The following is a 21,174-nucleotide window of genomic DNA, read 5'->3' as shown; positions in this document are numbered from 1 at the left end:
GCTCCTCAGCCGTGATTTTAGCTGCTGGTCAAGAAAGAACTACCCCGTGGTTTCGGGGTGAAGTACCATCAGTACGCTGATGATACTCAGCTGTACATCTCCACCCCGGATCACCCCAATGATGCCCTTGAAGTGATGTCCCAGTGCTTGGAGGCTGTACGGATCTGGATGGGGAGAAACAGACTCAGGCTCAACCCATCCAAGACCGAGTGGCTGTGGTTTCCGACGTCCCGATATAGTCAATTGGTGCCGTCACTGACTATTGGGGGCGAGTCGTTGGCCCCCACAGAGGGGGCTCGCAACTTGGGTGTCCTCCTGGACTCACGGCTGTCTTTAGAAGAGCATTTGATGGCTGTGGCCGGGAGGACTTTTTATCAGGTTCGCCTGATTCGCCAGTTGGGTCCCTTTCTGGATCGGGACTCATTACATACAGTCACTCATGCCCTCATCACTTCCCGCCTGGACTACTGTAATGCTCTCTACATGGGGCTCCCCTTGAGGAGCACCCGGAGGCTCCAGCTGGTCCAGAATGCGGCCATGCGGGTGGTTATGGGAGCAACGTGGCGCTCCCATGTGACCCCCCCTCCTGCGCAAGCTGCACTAACTCCTGGTGGTCTTCCGGGTGCGCTTCAAGGTTTTGGTTACTACCTTTAGAGCGCTCCATGGCTTAGGATCAGGGTACCTACGAGACCGCCTTCTGCCACCAGTAGCCTCTCACCAACCAGTACGGTCCCATAGAGAGGGTCTTCACAGGGTGCCATCGGTCAAACAATGTTGACTGGCGGCCCCCACGGGGAGAGCCTTCTCTGTGGGGGCACCTGCCATCTGGAACGAGCTCCCCCCAGAGATGCGGAGGATCCCGGATTTGCGCACTTTCCGCCGTACCCTCAAAACATTCTTATTCCAGCAGGCTGGCCTGGCCTAACCTCCTTTTAAATTGCTTTTAAATTTGTTTTATAAATTGGGGTGTTTTAAATTTGTTTTTGGGCCAAAGTATTTAATGTATTTTTAAATGGTTTTTAACGTTTGTACTATGTGTATTTTATCTTTTGGCTGTTCACTGCCCTGAGTCCCTCAGGAGTAGGGCGGTATATAATTTTAATAAACAAACAAACAAACAAACAAACAAACTGTACATATAGGAGACCACATGCAATGCCATGCGGATACTAACTCAGAATAATCAGGACATTAGATAACTTCTGAATCAGTGCTAGCATTTCTTGATGGGATTCAATTGTTTTATCCTATCCAATCTATCATATCTTCCAGGCACCAGGTGACTATGTCTACAGCATCTCTCATCAGGCCTGGACCAGAAATATACAATTGGTTATCATTAGCATATTGTTGATAGTTCACTTAAACTGACAAAATCTTACCATATTTTCAGATGAAAAACTACACAGCTGGCCCCAGTGTCCTTGAGATGGGAAAGTGTAGAGAGTCTTTCACTAAATTTTATCCCACGTACTGTAGGCATGAGAAACAGTGCAGGGATTCACCAAGCTGTGGGATGGGGAAGACATCTCCACCAATCAATTATCTGGTTAATTTAGCAATAACTGTAAACAGAAAAGGTGGAAGGAAGGGAAGACAGCAAGAAGATGAAAGATCAAATTATTTTCCGGAATAAGAAATGTTGGGTTAGGACAACTTGGCATACCTTTTGTAGGGAGCGAACTTGCATATTACTAGGAAAATCATGACTTCTGTATCAAAAGGCATCCAGAAGAGTCTGTGCCACTTAGAACAGATTGGGATTGACTGCAGGAGCAGTAGCGATGGCCTCCATTTTTCTTTGTGCTGTTTTTATTGCTTCTTGATATGGTTGAATGACTAATCAATAAACAAATTGAATTAGAAGGGAAGGGACAGATGAGATTGGAAGGTTCCTCAGAGACTTCAAGTTGTAAAGATTAGAATGTCATATGTAAAAATGTCACAATTTACCTTGTACGGTTGATTCTACATACTGTTTTCAAGGAATGTTGCCAGGGCTGACCCCAAAATACATGCAAGATGGACTTTTTAAAATCTTTCTCTAGAGCCATATTGACTTTATTCATTCATGTATCTTCCTTACTTAGAAATCATGCAGTCGGCTTTTGCTGTAAATTGCTGAAGGTTTCTACAGACTTTAGTGGTGGTGTTCCTTTTTTTTTTTAGCAGCTAGTTTCACAGTCCAAATCACTCTGCTTATCTGTTAGGTTACTACAAACTGAGTTGGAGACAACTAGGCAGGAAGAAGAGATACGCTTGAGGGAAGAGATCAAAGTGGAACTTCAAAAACTCCACACTGAGTTGCATTCTGAGATGGATGCAGGGAAGGAGAAGATCAGGTATCAGATTGCCTTGAAATCTTCTAATTGTCCTCTTCGGGGGAAGATGCGATTTATTATTTATTTTATTTTGTCGCATTTCTATGCCGCCCAACTGCCAAGGGACTCTGGGCGGCTTACAACAGAGAATAAAACAATGCAACAGTGTCCCATACAAAAGTTAAAAGAAGACATTAAAACATTAAAACGTTAAAACACATAACACTCCAATTTGTGGTCGGGTCTCGCAAGATCACTATAACGAGATCAACGGCCCCAAGCCTGCCGGAAGAGCCAGGTCTTCACTGCTTTCCGGAAGGCCAATAGGGTGGGGGCGGTCTGGACTTCAGGAGGTAATTGGTTCCAGAGAGCCGGGGCAGCCACAGAGAAGGCCCTCCCCCGTGGGCCCGGCAGCCGACATTGTTTAGCTGACGGGACCCGGAGGAGACCGACTGTGGGATCTTACCGGTCGCTGGGAGCTATGTGGTAGAAGGCGGTCTCGAAGATAGCCTGGTCCTGAGCCATGTAGGGCTTTAAAGGTAATAATAAAGACCTTGAATTGCGCCCGGAGACCAATAGGGAGCCAGTGCAGCTCGCGGAGAATTGGTGTAATGTGGGTGTATCTAGGTGCACCCACTGTAACTCACGCGGCTGCATTCTGGACCAACTGTAGTCTCCGAACACTTTTCAAGGGTAGCCCCATGTAGAGCGTGTTGCAATAGTCCAACCGTGAGGTGACAAGGGCATGAGTGACTGAGGCGAGCCTCTTGATCCAAGTAGGGTCGCAATTGGTGCACAGATGAACCTGTGCAAAGCTACAGCTACAGCTACAGCTGTCAGATGTTGTTCCAATCTCAGCTGTGAGTCTAGAAGGACACCCAAATTGCGAGCCCGTTCTGAGGGGGGCACTTTCTCTCCCCCCAGAACCACGGGTGGACAATCGACATAGTCTTTAGGGGCAATACCCAGAGCCATTCGGTCTTGTCTGGGTTAAGTCTGAACCTGTTGACTCCCATCCAGATCCTCACAGCCTCCAGGCACCGGCACATCACATTTACCGCCTCACTGAACTGATGAGGGTGGAAATATACAGCTGGGTATCATCAGCATATTGCTGATATCCCACCCCATGTCGTCGGATGATTGCATCCAGTGGTTTCATGTAGATGTTAAATAGGAGGGGAGAGAGGACCGAGCCCTGAGGCAGCCCGCAGACAAGGGGCCTAGGGGACGACCTCTGTCCCCTATGACGATTGTAGGACTGGAGCCAGCCTTATCTGTAGATTAGTACTGCTGAAGTGTGCATCCTCTGTAGTTTGGAACATTTGTGGATGGGAAAGTCACTGTCTCATGAGTGAGACTGCTTTTTATATCAGACAAAAGCATTTGGATTTATGGGTAAGATAGGATTGATTTGCAGTTTCATCTCACTTAAGCAGAAAAAATCAATAATTATGTATTTCTTTAAATTATGGACATGCACTTCATGGCTTTATACTCTTTATACAGTAAGGACTTGAGTGCCTTATGAAAGGCTGTCAGAGTTGGGGCCATTCAGAACTCCAGAAGGATGTTGTTCCACAGGCAAGAGCTGCAGCAAAGAAGGCAAGACTCCAGGTCCAGCAAGATCATGCTCTTTAATAGAAGAGACCCAAAGCAGTGCTCTCTGCTAGATCTGGTAGAGCAAGCAGGAACAGTCTGGCAGTTCCACAGATAACTTGACTCTAGGCTAGGTAGGCCTGTGTAGGTGATGACTGGCACCTTGAATTGCACCCTGCGCAATTCAAGATGGAAAGCAGAAAAAATCCCTACGGAGGGTGAAGTAATTAAGAAAATATTGGATTGTGCAGAAATGAATAGATTGACTTTGACAATCAAAGAAAGAGAGGAATCTGAATATTTTAAGATATGGAAACAATTTTACCAGTGGTTAGAGAAGAAATATATATAGGGTAATGTTGTAATGAAACATGGGAAGAAGAAAGAGGAGAGAGAAGATAAATGTATTAATAGCAAAGTAAGAAATGTGGCAGAAATACTATAATAAATGAAATGATATTATGAAATGATTAATACTGGAGAACAAGAGGAAATCACAAAAGATGTATTCAGATGAAGCACTGAACGATTGATTGATTATGTATTGTATGTTTGTTTGTCTATAAATTTTTTTAAAAAAATTCCCCCCCAAAAATTGCGCTCTGCTGACTGATGAAGAGCTGAGCAAAGCAGGCTAGTCAACCTTCCACTGCCAACTGCTAGTCGTCTTTGGTCTCTGGGCTTGTGTTCTGTGCACACTTTCCTCTACTAATTGATGCTGGAGGTTTCTTGTGAAACTCAGCGGACAAATTGTGAGGCTCTGTCCCTGAAAATCTGTACAACTGGAAGAGCTCATAGCTGTATATGACTTGGTCCCAGAGGTCTGTTATAAAATCCTCTTCCCTCTACTGAAGCTATTGGTCTGCTGGCAGATTTCCCACCATCACCAAAAAGGAGAAAAATAACTTTTCCGAAAACTTTGGCAACTTTGCATGCTATTTTCTGGTGACAGAATTCTAGATTCTCTGCTCTTGAATTCCAATTTGGGGTTTCCTTGGCCATATGATCACCCTGGTCAAAATGCTGATGCAAACGGGGGCTTCTGGGGGCAAGGCATCCCAAGGAGCTTGGCTGGCTGCCTGCAAGGACTCTCTGAAGAAAGCCTAGAGAAGTCTTCTTGCTATCTCTCGGTCACTTCCTTTCAGGCTGGCACAAGAAGCTGCACTGAACCAGCTGAAAGAGGAGCTAGAATCCTTTCAGCAACAGGAGAGAGAAAAGCTCCAAAAGCAGAAGTGGCTTTCTCTGGAACGGATAAAAAAAGAGGCTGAAATGGCTGAGCAGGCTGAACAGATGGCGCTGGAGCAGGAGAACCAGAGGGCCCTCGATGAACTGAGGGAGAAGCTGTGCAGAGAAAAGGAACTGGTGAGAATGTCCCCCTTCATCCCTCCCAGGGGCTGGGAAATCAGAAGACGCCCCCTGGGGCAAGAGTGTAGCTGCCTGGCAACAGTGCTCCAATGGGACATGTGGCCCTGTGAAAACTGCCACATTACAGGGATACTGGGTCTCAAAAGGGGGAATCATTCTTAGGAAATATGTCCGTGAAGAAATTAATTCAATGAACTGATACTCATCAGTGTCAAACGCCTTCAGAAAGTTTAGAGAAAGTTTAGAAAAGCAGTCTCTTACAGTATTAGAAGGTTGGGTCATGATGGACAGATTCACGTTCAGTGACTTCAGTGATGGAACTCACTGCATGATATTGGGTGAGTTCTATCTAGTTCTGGTCGTACTATTATTGCAAAAAGAATTTGGCTGTCAAAATTGGTACAAAACCAATTTCCTATCCCTGCTTGTAACCATGAAATGCTTGCCTAGCAAAGAAAATTAAGGAGATATATTTTACAGGTAGAGAAGGACAGGTCAGGAAGAAATTTGGGGACCACTGGTCATACAATACAACTGTAGAAATGTTTATGGATATAGATCAGGGATATCTGCCAGTCTTCTAATTTGGAAGCTATAAATGGATTTCTTTACAAGCTGTCTTCTGGATCCTTTGGCAGGCTCTGCAGGAACTACAGGTGCAGCTGGCAGCAGATATCCAGCAACAAAAAACTGCAGCAGCAGAAGAGCACCAGAAGGTAAGACATCTATGTCAAAGGGATGGAGCAAACCTTGACCCTAGTTCTTACAGCTGCATTGGGGTCTCCAATTTTAATCCCGGTTTCACAAGCTGTAGAGGTACCTCCGTCCTGTTGTCTGCCATGAAGAACCTCATCTGTGAATTTTTAAAACCCATAGAAGAGTTTTGAGGCCCAGAGACGACTGACTGCTGTCCCTTGGATTTTCCTTATTTGATGCCTGGGTTTTTTGGGGGTTTTGTTTTGCTATCGTACCTTATTTTCTGAGGTGCTGGCAACTGTACAAATCTCTTTCCTGCACCCAACCCCTCTTAATTCGTACATTTACACTGTGTCTCTTATGTCTGCCCAGTATTGGGGCTATCTGTCAGGAGGACTTTGGGATTCTTAGGATCGGACAGCCAAAACACGGGGTGCTAAGGCGTCAAACAGATCAATTATTTTCTTTTAATCCTAATATCTCAAGATAGAAGAATATGGATTTCCCTGAGTATGGCCTTTATAGCCAGAAATTGCAAGGAAATATGCAAGCCAATTGACAGCAGTATTGGGGACAGAGGGAGACCCTGTGCAAATTCTTGTGGTGCTTTGTAAGTTCCTCATGCAGGCACAGAGGCTTATCTGTGACTTAAATACTTAATGAAGTATAGCTATCTTAAGAAAAGAAACTAGTCTTTCCCACCAGCTAGGAAAAAAACTAGTGGGTTGCATACTATACATTTTTTTTTAATAATGCCTCCTACTAAGGCAGCATTTAACATCCAGCTGCCTGCAATTACTGCGAGTTCAATTCTCACCAGGCTCAAGGTCGACTCAGCCTTCCATCCTTTCTAAGGTGAGTAAAATAAGGAGCCGGTTTGTGGGGGCAATAAGCTGACTTTGTATAAAATATACAAAAGTATGAAGGCTATTGCTTAACGCATTGTAAGCCGCCCTGAGTCTCCGGAGAAGGGCGGCATATAAAAATAAATAAAAATAAAAATAAATAGATAAATAAATACACAAACAAACATAAAATGCATCTTTTCTGATCAGAATATTGGCCCGGTTTTAGATTTATATAGATTTTTGTTAATCTTTAACACAATTTTATATATAATTTTTTTCGTATCATTTATTCCAACTAATAGGCTTCAACATTTTTGTAACATTTTTATAAAGACCAGTTAAATATATCTAATTAATTCATAATCCAATATTATTTCAGCTTTCTGTTCTTATTTAGTTAAATACCACATTTATAATTAAGGATATTTCATTTATTACAATCCCCTTCATTAATTAAAAATATTCCAATTATTCATACACCCATATAGTTTTAAAATCACTTCATTAAAAATACAATTTCATCTTTTCCCTAGTATTCATTTTCTTTACCCCATATTCTCTTTCCATTTCTTTCTCCTTTTCTATCTTTATATTTTACTTTCTTTTTCTTACCTTCTTCTTTTTTGTATTTTAAAATCCTGATCTCTCTTTTCCCTAATCCCAATGTAATCATTTTGTTTTTTAAGATCATAAGCTCTTCTATTTTGCTGTATCTTTCCCATTATTTTCCATCCCTTTTCCCTTTTTCTTATTTTCTCACTGATAACCCCAGTGTAATCATGTAAGTTTTTTATATTCTTTCTATTCCATCCTCTTTTCTTTTTTTTTCCTTTCCCCTTTTTCCATTTTTTCCATTGTTAAACCCAAGATAATAATCATTTAATTTTCCATAATCAATGTCCTTGGCTTTGTCTTCATTTTCAGTCTCTTTTTCTTGCTTCTCGTTAATTGTTTCTTTGTCAGCTTGAATGTATCCTAAATCAATTTTTTGGTCATCAAGTTTCAAATTTTCATGCAACATTGTAGTCATTTCCTTAATTTCCATTTTTCAATGATAGGTACATCATTATCAACATTTTCTTCAGTTCCTGCGCCATTTTGTTCTTTCTAAAAAGTTCAGTGCTATAATTATTTTTTTTCTCTCCTGAAGATGGCTCTGTACAATCCACATTTGCAATTGGCAAGCTTAACAGGCATCCATTTTGGTTGCAGTCCGTTTTAACAGTTTTTACTTACACCAAGTCAATTTAAAATTCAGTCCAGATTTATATAGTCCAAATTCCACATTACATTCCAATTAGGTTCCAATTTAGAGTCATTAACCAGTCCTTTCTATTACAGGCTTTTCTTCGGGGGGTTTTTTAACTCCCTTTAAAGTTTCCAAATTGAAAAAGAATCTTTTCGGTTTCTTGGTTTTTCTAAAAAAATTTTTAAAGTTCTCCAAGTATTTTAAATCCAAAACAAGCAAATTTCTAGTTCGGGTTCTGTTACTTTGTAACTTCCGCCTTACTCTTCTTCTTCCGTCCTTTCCCACGCCTATTAGCCGCTATTATGACGCCAGGACATTTGCAATTGTTTTAAAAATCCTTCCTTTTTTTTCCCTTTCTGCCTAGGAGTTAGATATCATTCACCTGGCAGCAATATTCTGTTCAATTCTCCGCTTCTGCACATCGCTTAATCCGGTTGCCCCAGTTTACTGGTGGTCGTAATGGCCACCGCCCCCCACTGCAGAGTCAAAGAGAATTTCCTCTGACCTCCGAGGAACTTGCCTGTTCCTCTTGGTCTTCTGAGGTGCCTCTCTTTTTTCTCTGTCCCTACAGGATAGATCTGGTCCGAAGACCCCTGTGCAGCGGTTCGTCAGCCCAGGATTTCGCGGGACTCACTAGAGCCCGCTAATCCCCGACTGTCTCGCCGCAACACTTCCGGTCGACTCCAGTTGCACACCATACATGTTGGCTGAAGATCCCTGAAGGCTCCTGCTTTGTCTCCTGGCCAGGTTATTCTGACCCTCCGGATGGAAATCATGGAAGCTCAGAGAAGAGAGAAAGCAGAACTTCAGAAGGAGCTCGAGAGTGTGGAGCAAAACATTCAGCAAAAGAGACATCACATAGCAGAATATGAGCGAGAGGTAACGAGTAAATGCCGCACTTCTTACAACATGGTCTCTAATGTACAGGATCAAGTCTGCACTGATGGAAGATCTGTTATTTAGTCAGACTGTTATTCTCCCCTCTCAGTGCATTTATTTATTTATTTATAAAATTTATTGACCGCCCATCTTGCCACAGGGTAACTCTATGAGGCTTACAGCCCTAAAAAATGTATTTATACATATACATAAAAACATAAACAAACTAAAATCTAAGGACACGTGGGTAGGGCGGGCACAGAGCGGAGAGAGGTGGGATTGTTGTTACTCAATAATCTGGGAAATAAGAAATTAGGAATCTGTTCAGGCAACTCCTTCCCTGATTCCCTGGAGTATAGGAAGGGACATATATCACGGTCAGATTTGCAAGATTGCCAATCTCAATCAAGCACCATTCTGGTTGTCCTGTAGAGCTGATTTTCTGTTCTAGCCTACCTGGTAGGCAGCACCCTGAAGTCTCAGAATGCCTCAGAATGGGTGGAGACAGGTGGTCCTTTATAGATACAATGGCAGCCATTTAGCAACTCAATTGCTGAACTCGCACAACACGTTAGACAACCTATATCAGTACAAGGGTCACAGTAGCTCACGTGTGATGTACTGTGCTGTTCCTTGACTGCAGTTTTGGATCATTTTTTTGTCAGTGTGTGATGATAGTGGGAATAACAGCAGTTTAATCTGGATGCCTTTACCCCAACTGTAGCTCAGCGATCTTCTGAAAGAGAAGCGTCAAGAGGTTGAGCAAGAACATGCTAGAGAGTTGGAAAAAATGCAGAAGATACACCAGGAGACTCTAGCTAGGATTCAAATGCAACATGAGGACAAGGTAAGGTTACTTATAAGTTGGATGCCCAGCAAAAGATCCAGTAGGCTTATAGCTGTTTTACTCACAGCATCCGAGGAAGAGAAGGAGCTAGCTTAAAAACATCTTTTATATATTTATCTGACTGTCTGTCAGACTTTTATGCCACTGAATTCTAAGTCTCTTAGCTGTTAACAATAGCTGTTAAGTAATAATAACACTTAACAATATCTGTTAAGTAATAATAAAATACAGCATAAAATATCCACAGTAAATTTTGTTAACATCAACTGTGTGCAAAATAATAGATATCGGTCTAATGGTTAAGGCACCAGGTTAGAAAGTGGCAAAGTTGAGTTCAGGTCGTACCTTAGCCATGAAATCCAGATGGGTGGCTTTGGGCCAGTCCCTCCCTCTCAGACCAGCCCACCTCACAGAGTTGATGTATGGGGGAAATAGGAGGAGGAAGTTGTGTTGGATATGTTCGCTGCCTTGAGTTATTTATAAAAATAATAATGGCAGACTACAAATACATACATAACAGTTTTTCATAACTTTGTGGCTGCCTACCTGGCCTACAAGACCTGGACAGCATGCAATTCAGAAACCCATAAAATAATAGTATTAATAATAGTATTAATAATTATTATTAATATTAATAATAAAAATTCATATTATTGTTAAAACGGTGGAAGAGATGTTACATACTACAAATAATGTAGCCACTTCATTAAATCACCATTTCCCTGAGACTCTCTAAGCCTGTTGACACAGCCAAGTTTTAAGGACGTCAAGATACCCCCATAGAGAAAGTTAAACAAAAGGAATTTACCTCTGAAAGGAGCTGCAACTGAAAATTACTGTAGTGTTTTGGGCTCAGCCCTCTGCATCTCCTTAGAAAGGGAAATCCCAAGCCATTTTTCTTAGGAAGAATCTATTGATTAGGGCTGGAGTAACACTCTCCTGCCAATCAGCGCCAAGTTTACTTCTGGATCTGTAGATGTAGCCTCAGTGAAAGTAGGGACCATCCAGAAAGAGACCCCCGCAACTTGCATCATCTGTCCCTCCTGGGGGTCTTCAAAGATGGCCCCATGCAGACCATATTGCAGCAATCCAAAGGGGTGATGATGAAGCATGAGTTGCTGTTTCCCTCCCTCGTCTTGGGTCACGTCAACTCTTGTACCCGGCAGAAGAAGCAGAAGGCCGAGCTGCTTGCAGGGCTGCAAGATGAGCTGGAACACATGGAACTGCTCCACAAGACCCAGCAAGAGGCCTTGCGAAAGACACACATGGAGAATATGAAGGAGCTGCACCAGAAGCACCAGGAGCAGGTGGGGAAAATGGTGAGGGGGAGAGCCTTTGGAGGTCAGGACCTCATGGGGCTCAGCTGCCCATGAAAAGGACATTTCCAGTAGATCCTGGCAGTGCTTTCTCAAGAGCTTGAGGGTGCCTCTCTAACTGTAACTCCCACCTCATTGGACCTTCTCTTGAATTCCCAATGGCTACAAGGGGAGGGTTCCCTTGTTCTTCTGGCACCTTAGTTGTTCTTTCCTCATTCCTCGTGACCTGGCTGTCTTCGTTGTCTGGGTCTTGGCAGAGAGGTCGCATCTCTTATGGCTTACTTCCTACAGGAGAAGAAGGCCCAGGATGCAGAACTGGAGCTGGAGCTCCGAGCGAAAGATGCCCAGACAAAAGCAGCTCAACTCTGTGCCCAGGTGAGCACACGTATGTGCAACTGTGTAGCTCATCACACCAGTGGGGAAGACTGCAACTTGGCCCCTCGGACTGTTAGTTAACCCATAACACAGATCTCCACGTATATCTTTTGGGAGGAGTAGATGAGTTCTTTCTGTCCATCATCTGAATGCCTTTTCCACTATTTTCTGTTGGCTTATTGGTTTCTCCTCTAGAGGACGAACATTGGCACAGCTTTCAGACATAGAATTTCCTGCATAGAGCCTGAGCTGAAACTTAAGCAGCTCTTGATCTTTATAAGATCAAAGTACAAGAGTACAAGATCATGTACTCAGTCTTTGGTGTCCTGAATTGTCCAAGAGGCACTTCTGGCCTATCAGTGCTCTGGATTTTGAGCTGGCAGCGAGTCCAGTTTCTTAGCCCCTGTAAATCTTTCTCCTGAGAGAGGAGTTTTGTGGGCTTCCCAGCTTTCTTAGATTATTTCTCATTTATGTGTAGGAGGAGGCCTGGAAGAAGAAAAGGCAGCAGGTCCTAGAAGAAGAGAAGCAGCTTGAAGAAGAAAGAAATGTATGCACCGGCAGCTCTCACAATGAGCTAGGAATCTTTTTCCTTAGGATGACATAAGGGAAGTTTTTGCAGTTGATGCAAATGGCAGGAGAGAGGGAGGGAGGAGATGGGGAGGCAGGAGCAGCACAGTTTCAGGTACATGTTTCCGTCTTTTGGCTCTCAGCCAGTCCTCTTTAGCTGAGGGCTGCCTTAAGGCTGAGAATTAGGAGATGGTGTTGTTCACCAAGACTCCAACTAGCATTAGATTGTCTTCTCTGGTGGTAGCTTTCTAAAGTTGTAGGGAGGAAGTTTTGCCCAGAGAAGTCAATGGAGCACTTAGCATGCAACTCACACAATCTGGGGCCGTTTCTCTAGATGTGAGTGGAAAGGCAGCTGTAGAATAGAAACAAGCTGGCAGGATGAGTTCCTCCTTTGCACTGCTGCAGTCAAGTATCTGCTCATCTTTATCTATGGCCAAGGATGCACTAACCTTAGCCAAAAAACCTTACATATCAGTTGAATATTTAACGTTGCATCTGCCAGACTCTCCCTCTCCCCCCCCTCCCGTTTTTTTTTCAGGAAGCTGCTTTGGCAGCTCATTCCTGCCTTGAGGAGTCTCAAAAAGCACAGGAGAATCTTGAAGATACCTTACAGCAGCTGCACAATGCTCTGGCGGAACTCCAGGATCAGAAAATAAAGCTGGAGTCTCAGGTGGAATTGCTACAGATACAGAGCCAACAACTTGAGAGGCATACCAGGTGAGATTTGTTCTTCACTGGACAAGCAGGATTGGACCAGGCATTATGTGGTAATAAGCCATGTGACGCATACATATAGAGCTATGCCAGCGACTGGTGGAGAATGTTCTCAGGATCTAGGAAGAATGGGAAGCTACATGGCTCACTGACCTGGAGGTGTCCACTGTGTTTCAGGCCCATCTGCCACCATGCTTGAATTCAGCAATGTTTCCTAACTTTCACTTTCCAAAAGTTGAACAAGAATTGGCCATTTCCTGAAGGAGCGGGCCAGAAGTACAGACGTAGATCCTGAGTGGCATCTGACTTCTTCCTTGTCACTTTCAGTGAGTTGGAAGAGACCATCAGGACCAAGCAAGAGCTGCTAAAGAAACTGGATAAAGAATGGAGTGAAGCAACTTCTCCAAGGGAAAAGGAAGAAGCGCTCCGAATGGAAGACCTACAAGGGGACGGTCCAGAGGTCAGTGGAAGCAGGGTCAGAGATGAAGGGGAATAAAATGGACTTTCAGTGGCGCAGATCAGCCTGGACTTTACAGTGAGAATATAGCTCAAGAAAAGCAGTATGTATCGTAGCATGTCATTCAAATAGTTTGTTGGCAGCATTCTTATTAAATGCCTTCAAGGTGCATGGATTTTTACAATTCTGCCTATAAAAGGACACAGCCAATATTGAATGGATGTTGAGGAATGGGAAAGACAAAACCTTTTGTGAGGGATGCCACACTAACCAATCGCTACCCCTGAGATGAGACTCCCACAGTCACTTCCTCCACCATCTTGAAATTGGGGGGAGGCAGGGGAAGGGGATGTTCAAATATGCCTTGAATTGCAAGGTATTACTTAAGAAAATGAGCTTCAGGGGCTGGAGAAGAGAGTCTGGGGATGCCGAAATTCAGGAAAGTCCGGTGTGCAGGGGATGGACTACCTCAAAAAGCACTTTATTAAAAATGTGCGGGATTTCCCCTTGGCTCTTTGGTCACGGCATGTGAAAAGCCACCCTCTGCTGCTGAGAAGGGAGGCCTTTGCTGCTACCATCTGGAAGAGACAAATCAGTGTCTGATTCCATACGGATCAGATATTCCAGATGTAGGTGTAAGCAGGAGGAAGATCCTCAGGCTCAGAAGAGATGGGAAATAATATTGCCTACCTAATATTCCACTGCTTTGATTTAAGCTCCCTCCATTAAGAAACCACACCCTATATTTGTTCTTGATGTTTCCGCTTCATTTGCCTGTTACTTAACTTTAAAAATGGTTTAATCCTAAAGCCTTCCTCCAGAGAAATGACATCTGAAATACCAAAAAGCAATGAAGAAAACAGCCTTCTCCTGAACCAGTAAGTGAAAAAAAGTTATTGGCACCCAGAAATAACTACACGTGTGGTGTGACTCTATAGGCTTTGGCAGCTGGTAGGGACAGGATAAAGAGGAGCGACTACTTGGCCTCTTTATAAACTCAGATTTTTTTTCTTCCTGTTCTTACAGAGTACGGCACTACATTTCCTCTGAGGGAGCTTCCCTGAAGACAGCGAAGGAATTCTTGGTGTGCCAGACTCGTTCCATGAGAAAAAGGCGAACGGCCTTGAGAGCAGCCAAGCAGCATTGGTATGGTGGTCTACAGGGAACACCTGCTGTGCAAGACTCAGGCCATTCTCAGGTGTTAGAGGGAGTGCGCAGGAACCTAGAAGAGGTGAGTGGTGAGCTAGACAAAGCAAGGCAGTGCTTGAAACCATCAGCCTGAGCTGAACTTTACAACAACTCATCCAGGCGGTACTAACTTGGTTTGGTGCCTTGAAAAAGAGAAGGGGGAGATAGCGGTAGAAGGCTTCCTTTGGGGTTGAGAATACCAATCTGGCTTGCTTTGGATTGTGCCTTACTGCAGTTTGGCAGCTGGACAAGTGGCCATGCAGTGAGGAAGGGTTGCCCCTTTCTGCCTTCGCAATGAGTCACCCTGCGAGCCACTTCCAGGGGAAAGATTGAGCAGCCGGCCCCCTCCTCTCCTGTAACACTTGCATCCCTGCAAGCAGCAGCTCACAAAGGAGGAGACACTGTTATTAAGAGGACTTTAAAGTCGGATAACAATGGCAGCAACATTTAAATCCTTGAGCCTTGGTGGCGCAGCAGACTAAAGTGCTGTTAAGTAGCACCAGCTGCCTGCAATTACTGCAAGTTCAAATCTCACCAGGCTCAAGGTTGACTCAGCCTTCCATCCTTTCGAGGTAGGTAAAATGAGGACCCGGATTGTGGGGGCAATAAGCTGACTTTGTATAAAAAAGAACACCGCTGGGGGGGGGGGGCGAAAGCCCTACTAAGCAGGTATATACAAAAGTATGAAGGCTATTGCTTAACGCATTGTAAGCCGCCCTGAGTCTCCGGAGAAGGGCGGCATATAAATCGAACCAATCATTCATAAATAAATAAATAAATAAATAAATAAATAAATAAATAAATAAATAAATAAATAAATAGTCCTTTATTCCTCCTTTATTGGCCTGTGTTACCGCAGTATGACTTTCTTTCCCCCTAGGAAGGGAGGCAGCTAGATGAAATGAAATCTGCCATGCGGAAAGGGCAGGAACTGCTAAAGAAGAAAGAAGAGAGGCTCAGCCAGCTGGAATCCTCTCTTCTGGAAGAGGTAGCTCTGTCGGAGCCAGCAAGGAAGCATCCTAAGTCTTCCTCGGTGCCATTGCAGCTGCCTATCCCTCTGGGGAGGAAGGAGCCTCTGAATTGTCAGAACAACTTTTGTCTCTCTTATTTAACTACATCCCAGGGTGTGGGGTGGCCTAATTTTAGTTGTTGTCATGTAATCAGCCAGGGCATCGACCTGTCATTTCACCTATTCAAAACTGATTGAGATCTAACCATGAGATGTGCTTTTAGAAGATGGTGCTGAACAAGGTGGCTTGGGTGCTTCAGTCACTGGCTCTGCCAGTAACCTGCAACCCAATTGGGCATCCTGCTAATTGTGAACACTTGGCTCAACTGCTGGTTCTGGCTAAGCCAAAGAAACTAAGCAAGCTGGCCTGGCCTTCCTTGGTGACAAGTGGCTGCTTATTTTTTTATTCTGAGTTATTGAGACACAGCAGCAAGGAAAACCCCTTCTTCTTTACTAGTTTTCTGATGAAGATACAATCAAGGGAGTGGCCTGCAAGAAAATGGTGACTTTTGACCTCAGTGACTCTGAAGACACAAGTAGCCTTATGAGTGCTGATCGGTCTCTTCACAAAAGTAAGTGTTTGGATGAATGCTAAGACCAGTATCCTACAATTTACAATCTGTGACTTTACACTCATTTTTGGGAACCTGATGGATATCCTTTCATTCCCATTGAAGCACTGCTAGTCTATGTAGCTACTGAGAATTCTGGCCACACATTTGGAAAGCTGGAGAATGGTGGTCTGGGACACACTGTACCCAGAGTTCCACTTTTCCTACTTGCCAAAAAGATGTGGCATGTGTCAGGATTTGTGTTTCCTCACACAAGTGTTGCTATAGAATAAATTTCTAAACTTTCACATCTCCCTTTACTGTAATCTTAATATATATTCCTCCCTGAAAAATCCAAAATGAACACAAATGAACAATGAAAACAATACAGTGAAACTTTGGGAAAGGTGGATCTATCGTAACAATGCAACCAAAAAGCTCTTCATCCCTCCCTGTATCTCTCTCTGTACGTCCCTAACCTTAACTGGGAAACCCTGCCATAGAAGTCCAGTCATTTATCTGTCATCTCCCTCACAGATCTGCAGGAGAAGCTCCCCCCATAAACTCCCCCCAACAGCCCTGTTTTTCCTTGATGAATTTGATGAGGTCTTTTCTCCTCTAGTTTTCTGCAGTGGATGAGTAGCTGGATTAAATTGGTCTGACTTCGATCTTCTAGAAAGCTACTACCCCCTCTCCGCCCGCCCCTCCCCCCATACAGGAGGCTTTTAATTCTGAATTGTGGCTGGATTTTAGTTTTCTGGGTTCAGAGCTTTATTACCTTTGTATTTTTTGTCCATTAAATAATCAATAGTTTTTTCCCCCCATCCCCTCCCTTTCACAGCAGCTGACTTGAAACCGGATGTCCAGTTTTCTCCCTTTGACAAGATCCAGTATTTGACTGAATCACTGCAACGTATCACCAGTGACCTGAACTGTGTCCTTCGTCTCCTGAGTACCTTCAGTAGCCAGCAGACTCTTTTCACTTCCACCCAAGGCCAGTCACTGGCTCCACTGGCCAGGGATGGAATTCCTCTGACTGCTTATACCTCCCTGGCACGTGCCTATTCGGCCACGTCATTTGCACCTTCCGCCGGACTTCAGTCAGTCTGGTGCAATTCTGGCCCCGGTTCTGCCGCTGTGAGCAGACAGTCTGTGGACAATATGTTGATGGAGAAATGGCGCAAGTATTTCCCAGGTAAGAATGGATTCTTGAGCTGTTCCTTTCTTTTGTCCAAAGCCCAGTCTGGCATTGAATCACTGAGTTTACCAACTTGTTTTGGAGAAAGAGTTTTGATGCCAATTGATAGAGCTTGTTTTTTCTCCTTTCTTTCCCCCATTCCCTCACCAAAGATGAGGCCTGATTCCAGAATTAGGATTTGGATTATTAAGAGTCAGCATGACACCATAATTTACAGCTGTGTTAGGAGCTGTTTGTTGTGTTTGAGACTTCCTTTCAAAACGGGTGCCTGAGGTTTTCTCCTTTGGGTGTTTTTGTTTTCTATCCCAAGAGCATTCTGAGCATTTTGTAAAAATTATGTTCCCAGTAGTAGCTTTTATTTGGAGCCTAGTACATGGGGAATTTTCTTTACAGTTGTTTCTTCACCTTTGCTTTTAATCACCAATCGGGTATGAGCAGAAATAAAATCATCTTCAAGAACTGACTTAAGATCTACAAGTGAGAGGCATTTAAGACTCAATTATCTTTGGTCCATGGTGTAGAATCCTTTCCTCAAAAGGTGTGCAAAGCAGCAAGCTCACAGTCATTGATGCTCTTATTTAGTACAGATTTTATGTATAGGTTAGTTGTTGGTTGAACTTTCCCCCTCTAAGAAAAAGCTGAGAATTTGTTTAAATGTAAAGTGTGTTCTATTTATTCACTAGTCAGAAATCCACTTCCTTTCCTGATCAACGACTGATCTAAGTTTAAGGATAAGAACTGAGTTGAGCTATATGATGTAATAGTAGCAAAGAAAACATTTTAGTTATTGAAAATATCTTACCTAAAAGGACTCTTTGAAGAACATTCAGTGTCTGAACCAAAATTAATTTGATTTGTGTCCATCTTTTGTCCAACATGGCGTTTGGGGGATGGAAGCATCTAAACAAATCCACCCAGCTCTTGGAGATAGATTTGGAATAAGTAATACAATTTATTAGAAATGTTTAGCAAAATCCAAAACTCTTGGAATGGATTGATGTCTGAATGAAAAATATGACTTGCCTTTAGTCTCCGTATGGTTCTAATAATGGAACGCTTTTTGTTATTTTGTAAACGTAGTCTTTTCTATTCAGGGAAGTTTCCATTGCCCTGTGGTGGGCTCGGTGCTCAAGATGACAAGCTGGACTCCTTAATAACTGGGTAAGGAAACTTCTCACATCCAAGCTGATATGTCAGATGAGATCATTGTGTCTTGCCTTACAGCATTGACTGTCAGCTAGCACAAAACAAAATCTGTCTCCTGGGGAGTGTTTTAGAATTGTCATTTTGCAATTTTGCTGAAGAGAAGATATTCTTTAGAGCAGGGGTGTCAACTGGTAGCCCGCGGGCCGGATGCATCACGCGCAGGCTACACCTACCCGGGCTCCGCAAAGGCAAAAAAGCATTGCGATACATCATGTGATGCGATTCAGTTTGACACCAGTGCTCTAGAGAGAATTAAGACTGTTCTGACATCAACAGTGCTCTCAGAAGAGCAAAAAACCCTTCCCACAGGCCTCCTTGGGTCTCCTTGGTCTTCACCTGACCTGATTAAGGTTGTTGCCTGCATACAACCAATTTGTCCGCCGCTTGACCTCTTTTCCTGGTTGATTCTCCCCACCTCCTGCTTCCCAACAGCGAGCAAGTCTGCCTGTTCCAGCACCCTCATTTTCAGGGCTCCAAGGCTGAGAAGCCAAACATCCAGCGCATGATTGATGCCAATAAGAAATGGCTAGAGAGTTTCAAGCATGATTGCAAAAGGTATCCTTTTGTCCTGTCTAAGCCCCGTAGCTGATAACTGATATCTCCCATTGCAGCCAATTCCTAAAAAGGTGTTGAGATTGAGAGACACTGAAAATAATAAACTGTGTCTATAGTGGCCAAGTGCTATAAAATTAATCTGCATTACAGTTCGTATCCATGGGGGCAGGAGAGGCGTGTAAAACCCAGCTGTGGGCTTGGCCTGGCAGGTAGATTGTTTCTTGACCTCATTTTCAATCAGATTTGTTCAATCTGATTCAAACTTCAATCATCAAGTTTCTCATTAAGCTATAGAAAACAAAGCTGTGCATCCTTCCCTTCTCTCAAAATCCTGTAGTGATGTGAAAAAATAAGCACACCCCACTGAACATTTTATCTTTTTCAACATAGTTCAACCTGTAGATATAGTTGAACAAAGAAACAATGAAAATTTGACTTTGCAGTCAGTCATTTAAAAATTAAGAGATTTCCCTCAGTGGAAATGGGAAGTGCATCCTTGGCTCCAATAGTGGGTATTCCTCCGCTTGGCAAAAAGAACCTCAAGTAGACTGTCTACCAGCCTCTGGCTTTGACTAGGAGGATTTTTTCTCCATATCTCCATGCAGAATTTGTTCACTTGTGTGATGATTTAGGGGTTTCATGCCATGCACAGCTTGCTTTAAATTACCTACAGCATTTCAATTGGATCTGGGCTTTGACTTGGCCATTCCAGAACACTCAATTTCTAGTTTTGTTTTGCGAGGGATTTTTTGGCCATGCTGATTTCCTAATAGGGCAGATAACACGGGTGGAAGGACTCTATTCTACATTCCTTTGTAGACCATAGTTCTCTCCGAGTTTCTCCTGAGTTGTTAGGAGAGATTTGCTTCTGAGTGATTTAGTGGACTCTTTGTTTGCTTCAGGTAAATCCTGATTTTTTTGGGAGAATCAGATTAATCCTGATTTTCTGAATCTTCCTAATTAAACGTATCTCTCCAACTCAGTCTGTGACCAGCTGCATGGCAATAGAAAGCCCAGTTTTTTTTAAAAAAAAAATCCTTTCAAGGGGAATTCTCTTCCAGGTCTGGCTGTGGCCAGTGTGCTTCCACCCATTCGTGCCTTTCCGGTTTTTGCCGCCATGTTCTTATGCTTTTCCTTCACTCAAGTTGCCAGCTCTTTTTTGCCAAGTCCTTCGCATTCCTCCAGCAGTGGCTCCGGTTTGGTGCAGCTTGGGTTGGATGAGAACAATCAGATCAAGGTCTACCACTTCTAGATGGACAAAAATCCTGCTTGTCTGCAAAAAGCTTACCTACCTGTCAAACAACAATATATATTATTATCTCTGTACCCAACAGCCTCCACGTGTTTTCTTGCGTTGCAGTCAGAGATTGATTCTTAGCTAAATTTCTCTTGGGAAATTAATTCAAGCCTTTTTGTAGATTATCCATCCCAGGGAATGTCATAAATGTGAAAGAGAAAGAAGTGTGTGCTGAATGGAGAAAGGTGGCTGGTAGGTTACCTGTCCATACTTAGGGAACCAGAGAAACAAAGGGCCCATCTGAAACACCTGGGTCTTCTCCTATCTCTTGCTCAGCTTCCTCTTTCCACTGTCACCTTCCACACCACAGAATCCTCAGTTCAGGTATGGCTGCTGAGGGGACTGGCAAAGTGTTTCTGCTCCTGAAGCAACTGGGAATATGAACTACAAAATCAGTCTTTGCAGAGGCTGAAGCAGGTCATGAGCAAGTCCAGTTCCCCAGGTGCTTCTGGATTCTGGGAGTTCATTTCTACTCCTGGTTTCTATCCTTTCCCTAAGGGCTCGTGTGCCTGACCTGCTCTTGTCAGGAGCATTGGTGGCATATTCATGGCACTCATTGGGCATATTCTTCAGTGCTCTCACCAACACCAGAAGGTAAACAGCAATTTGGGGAAAATGAGAGCAGGCAATGGCCCAATGTACTCTTCCTTGCAAATGGTTGGTATATCCTTTGATTAAGCTGCCAGAAGAAAGCTAAATTTCTCAACAACCTCCCCTCCCCCACTTCTGTTTTCAACTGGACCGCTGATCTCCAGGGTTGCTTTTTAAACAATGATCACCATGTGTCTAAACAGGCAGCAGAAACCACCTTCCCCCACGGCTGGTGCTACAAGTGGTCTCGGGCCTCTCCATTGTGGGGCAGGCAGAGCAGCTTTTCTCCTGTCCTTACAGGAGAAAGGTCATACAGGACTGGAAGGACTTTTGTTGCCCTTCCAAT

The 21,174-nt window shown here is 43.6% G+C and overlaps 1 protein-coding gene across 13 annotated transcripts in view; it reads left to right on the top strand.

The window, feature by feature from the left end:
* CEP164 (centrosomal protein 164) overlaps positions 1–20,266 on the top strand; it is a 30,843-nt gene extending 10,577 nt beyond the window's left edge. For 3 of the 13 annotated variants that reach the window (XM_087876054.1, XM_087876051.1, XM_087876047.1), the window contains 17 exons: positions 5,066–5,282; positions 5,924–6,001; positions 8,826–8,957; positions 9,682–9,804; positions 10,971–11,111; positions 11,412–11,495; positions 11,974–12,042; positions 12,601–12,779; positions 13,104–13,236; positions 14,044–14,111; positions 14,260–14,464; positions 15,302–15,409; positions 15,888–16,002; positions 16,823–17,176; positions 18,274–18,340; positions 18,818–18,940; positions 20,093–20,266. In XM_087876054.1, the coding sequence (XP_087732180.1) occupies positions 5,066–5,282; positions 5,924–6,001; positions 8,826–8,957; positions 9,682–9,804; positions 10,971–11,111; positions 11,412–11,495; positions 11,974–12,042; positions 12,601–12,779; positions 13,104–13,236; positions 14,044–14,111; positions 14,260–14,464; positions 15,302–15,409; positions 15,888–16,002; positions 16,823–17,176; positions 18,274–18,340; positions 18,818–18,940; positions 20,093–20,192 (2,296 nt within the window). In that variant the 3' untranslated portion in view covers positions 20,193–20,266. Of the gene's footprint in view, positions 1–2,210; positions 2,343–5,065; positions 5,283–5,923; positions 6,002–8,825; positions 8,958–9,681; positions 9,806–10,968; positions 11,124–11,411; positions 11,496–11,973; positions 12,043–12,600; positions 12,780–13,103; positions 13,237–14,043; positions 14,112–14,259; positions 14,465–15,301; positions 15,410–15,887; positions 16,003–16,822; positions 17,177–18,259; positions 18,341–18,817; positions 18,941–20,001 lie in introns of all 13 variants that reach the window. The other 10 variants (XM_087876053.1, XM_087876050.1, XM_034425130.3 and 7 more) reach the window with 7 other exon arrangements.
* Positions 20,267–21,174: the final 908 nt, after the last annotated feature.

Source organism: Pantherophis guttatus, chromosome 9 (genome assembly GCF_059756535.1).
Source record: "Pantherophis guttatus breed Tessera chromosome 9, ASM5975653v1, whole genome shotgun sequence".
NCBI lineage: Eukaryota > Metazoa > Chordata > Lepidosauria > Squamata > Colubridae > Pantherophis > Pantherophis guttatus.
This window is presented reverse-complemented; position numbering and strand designations above follow the sequence as displayed.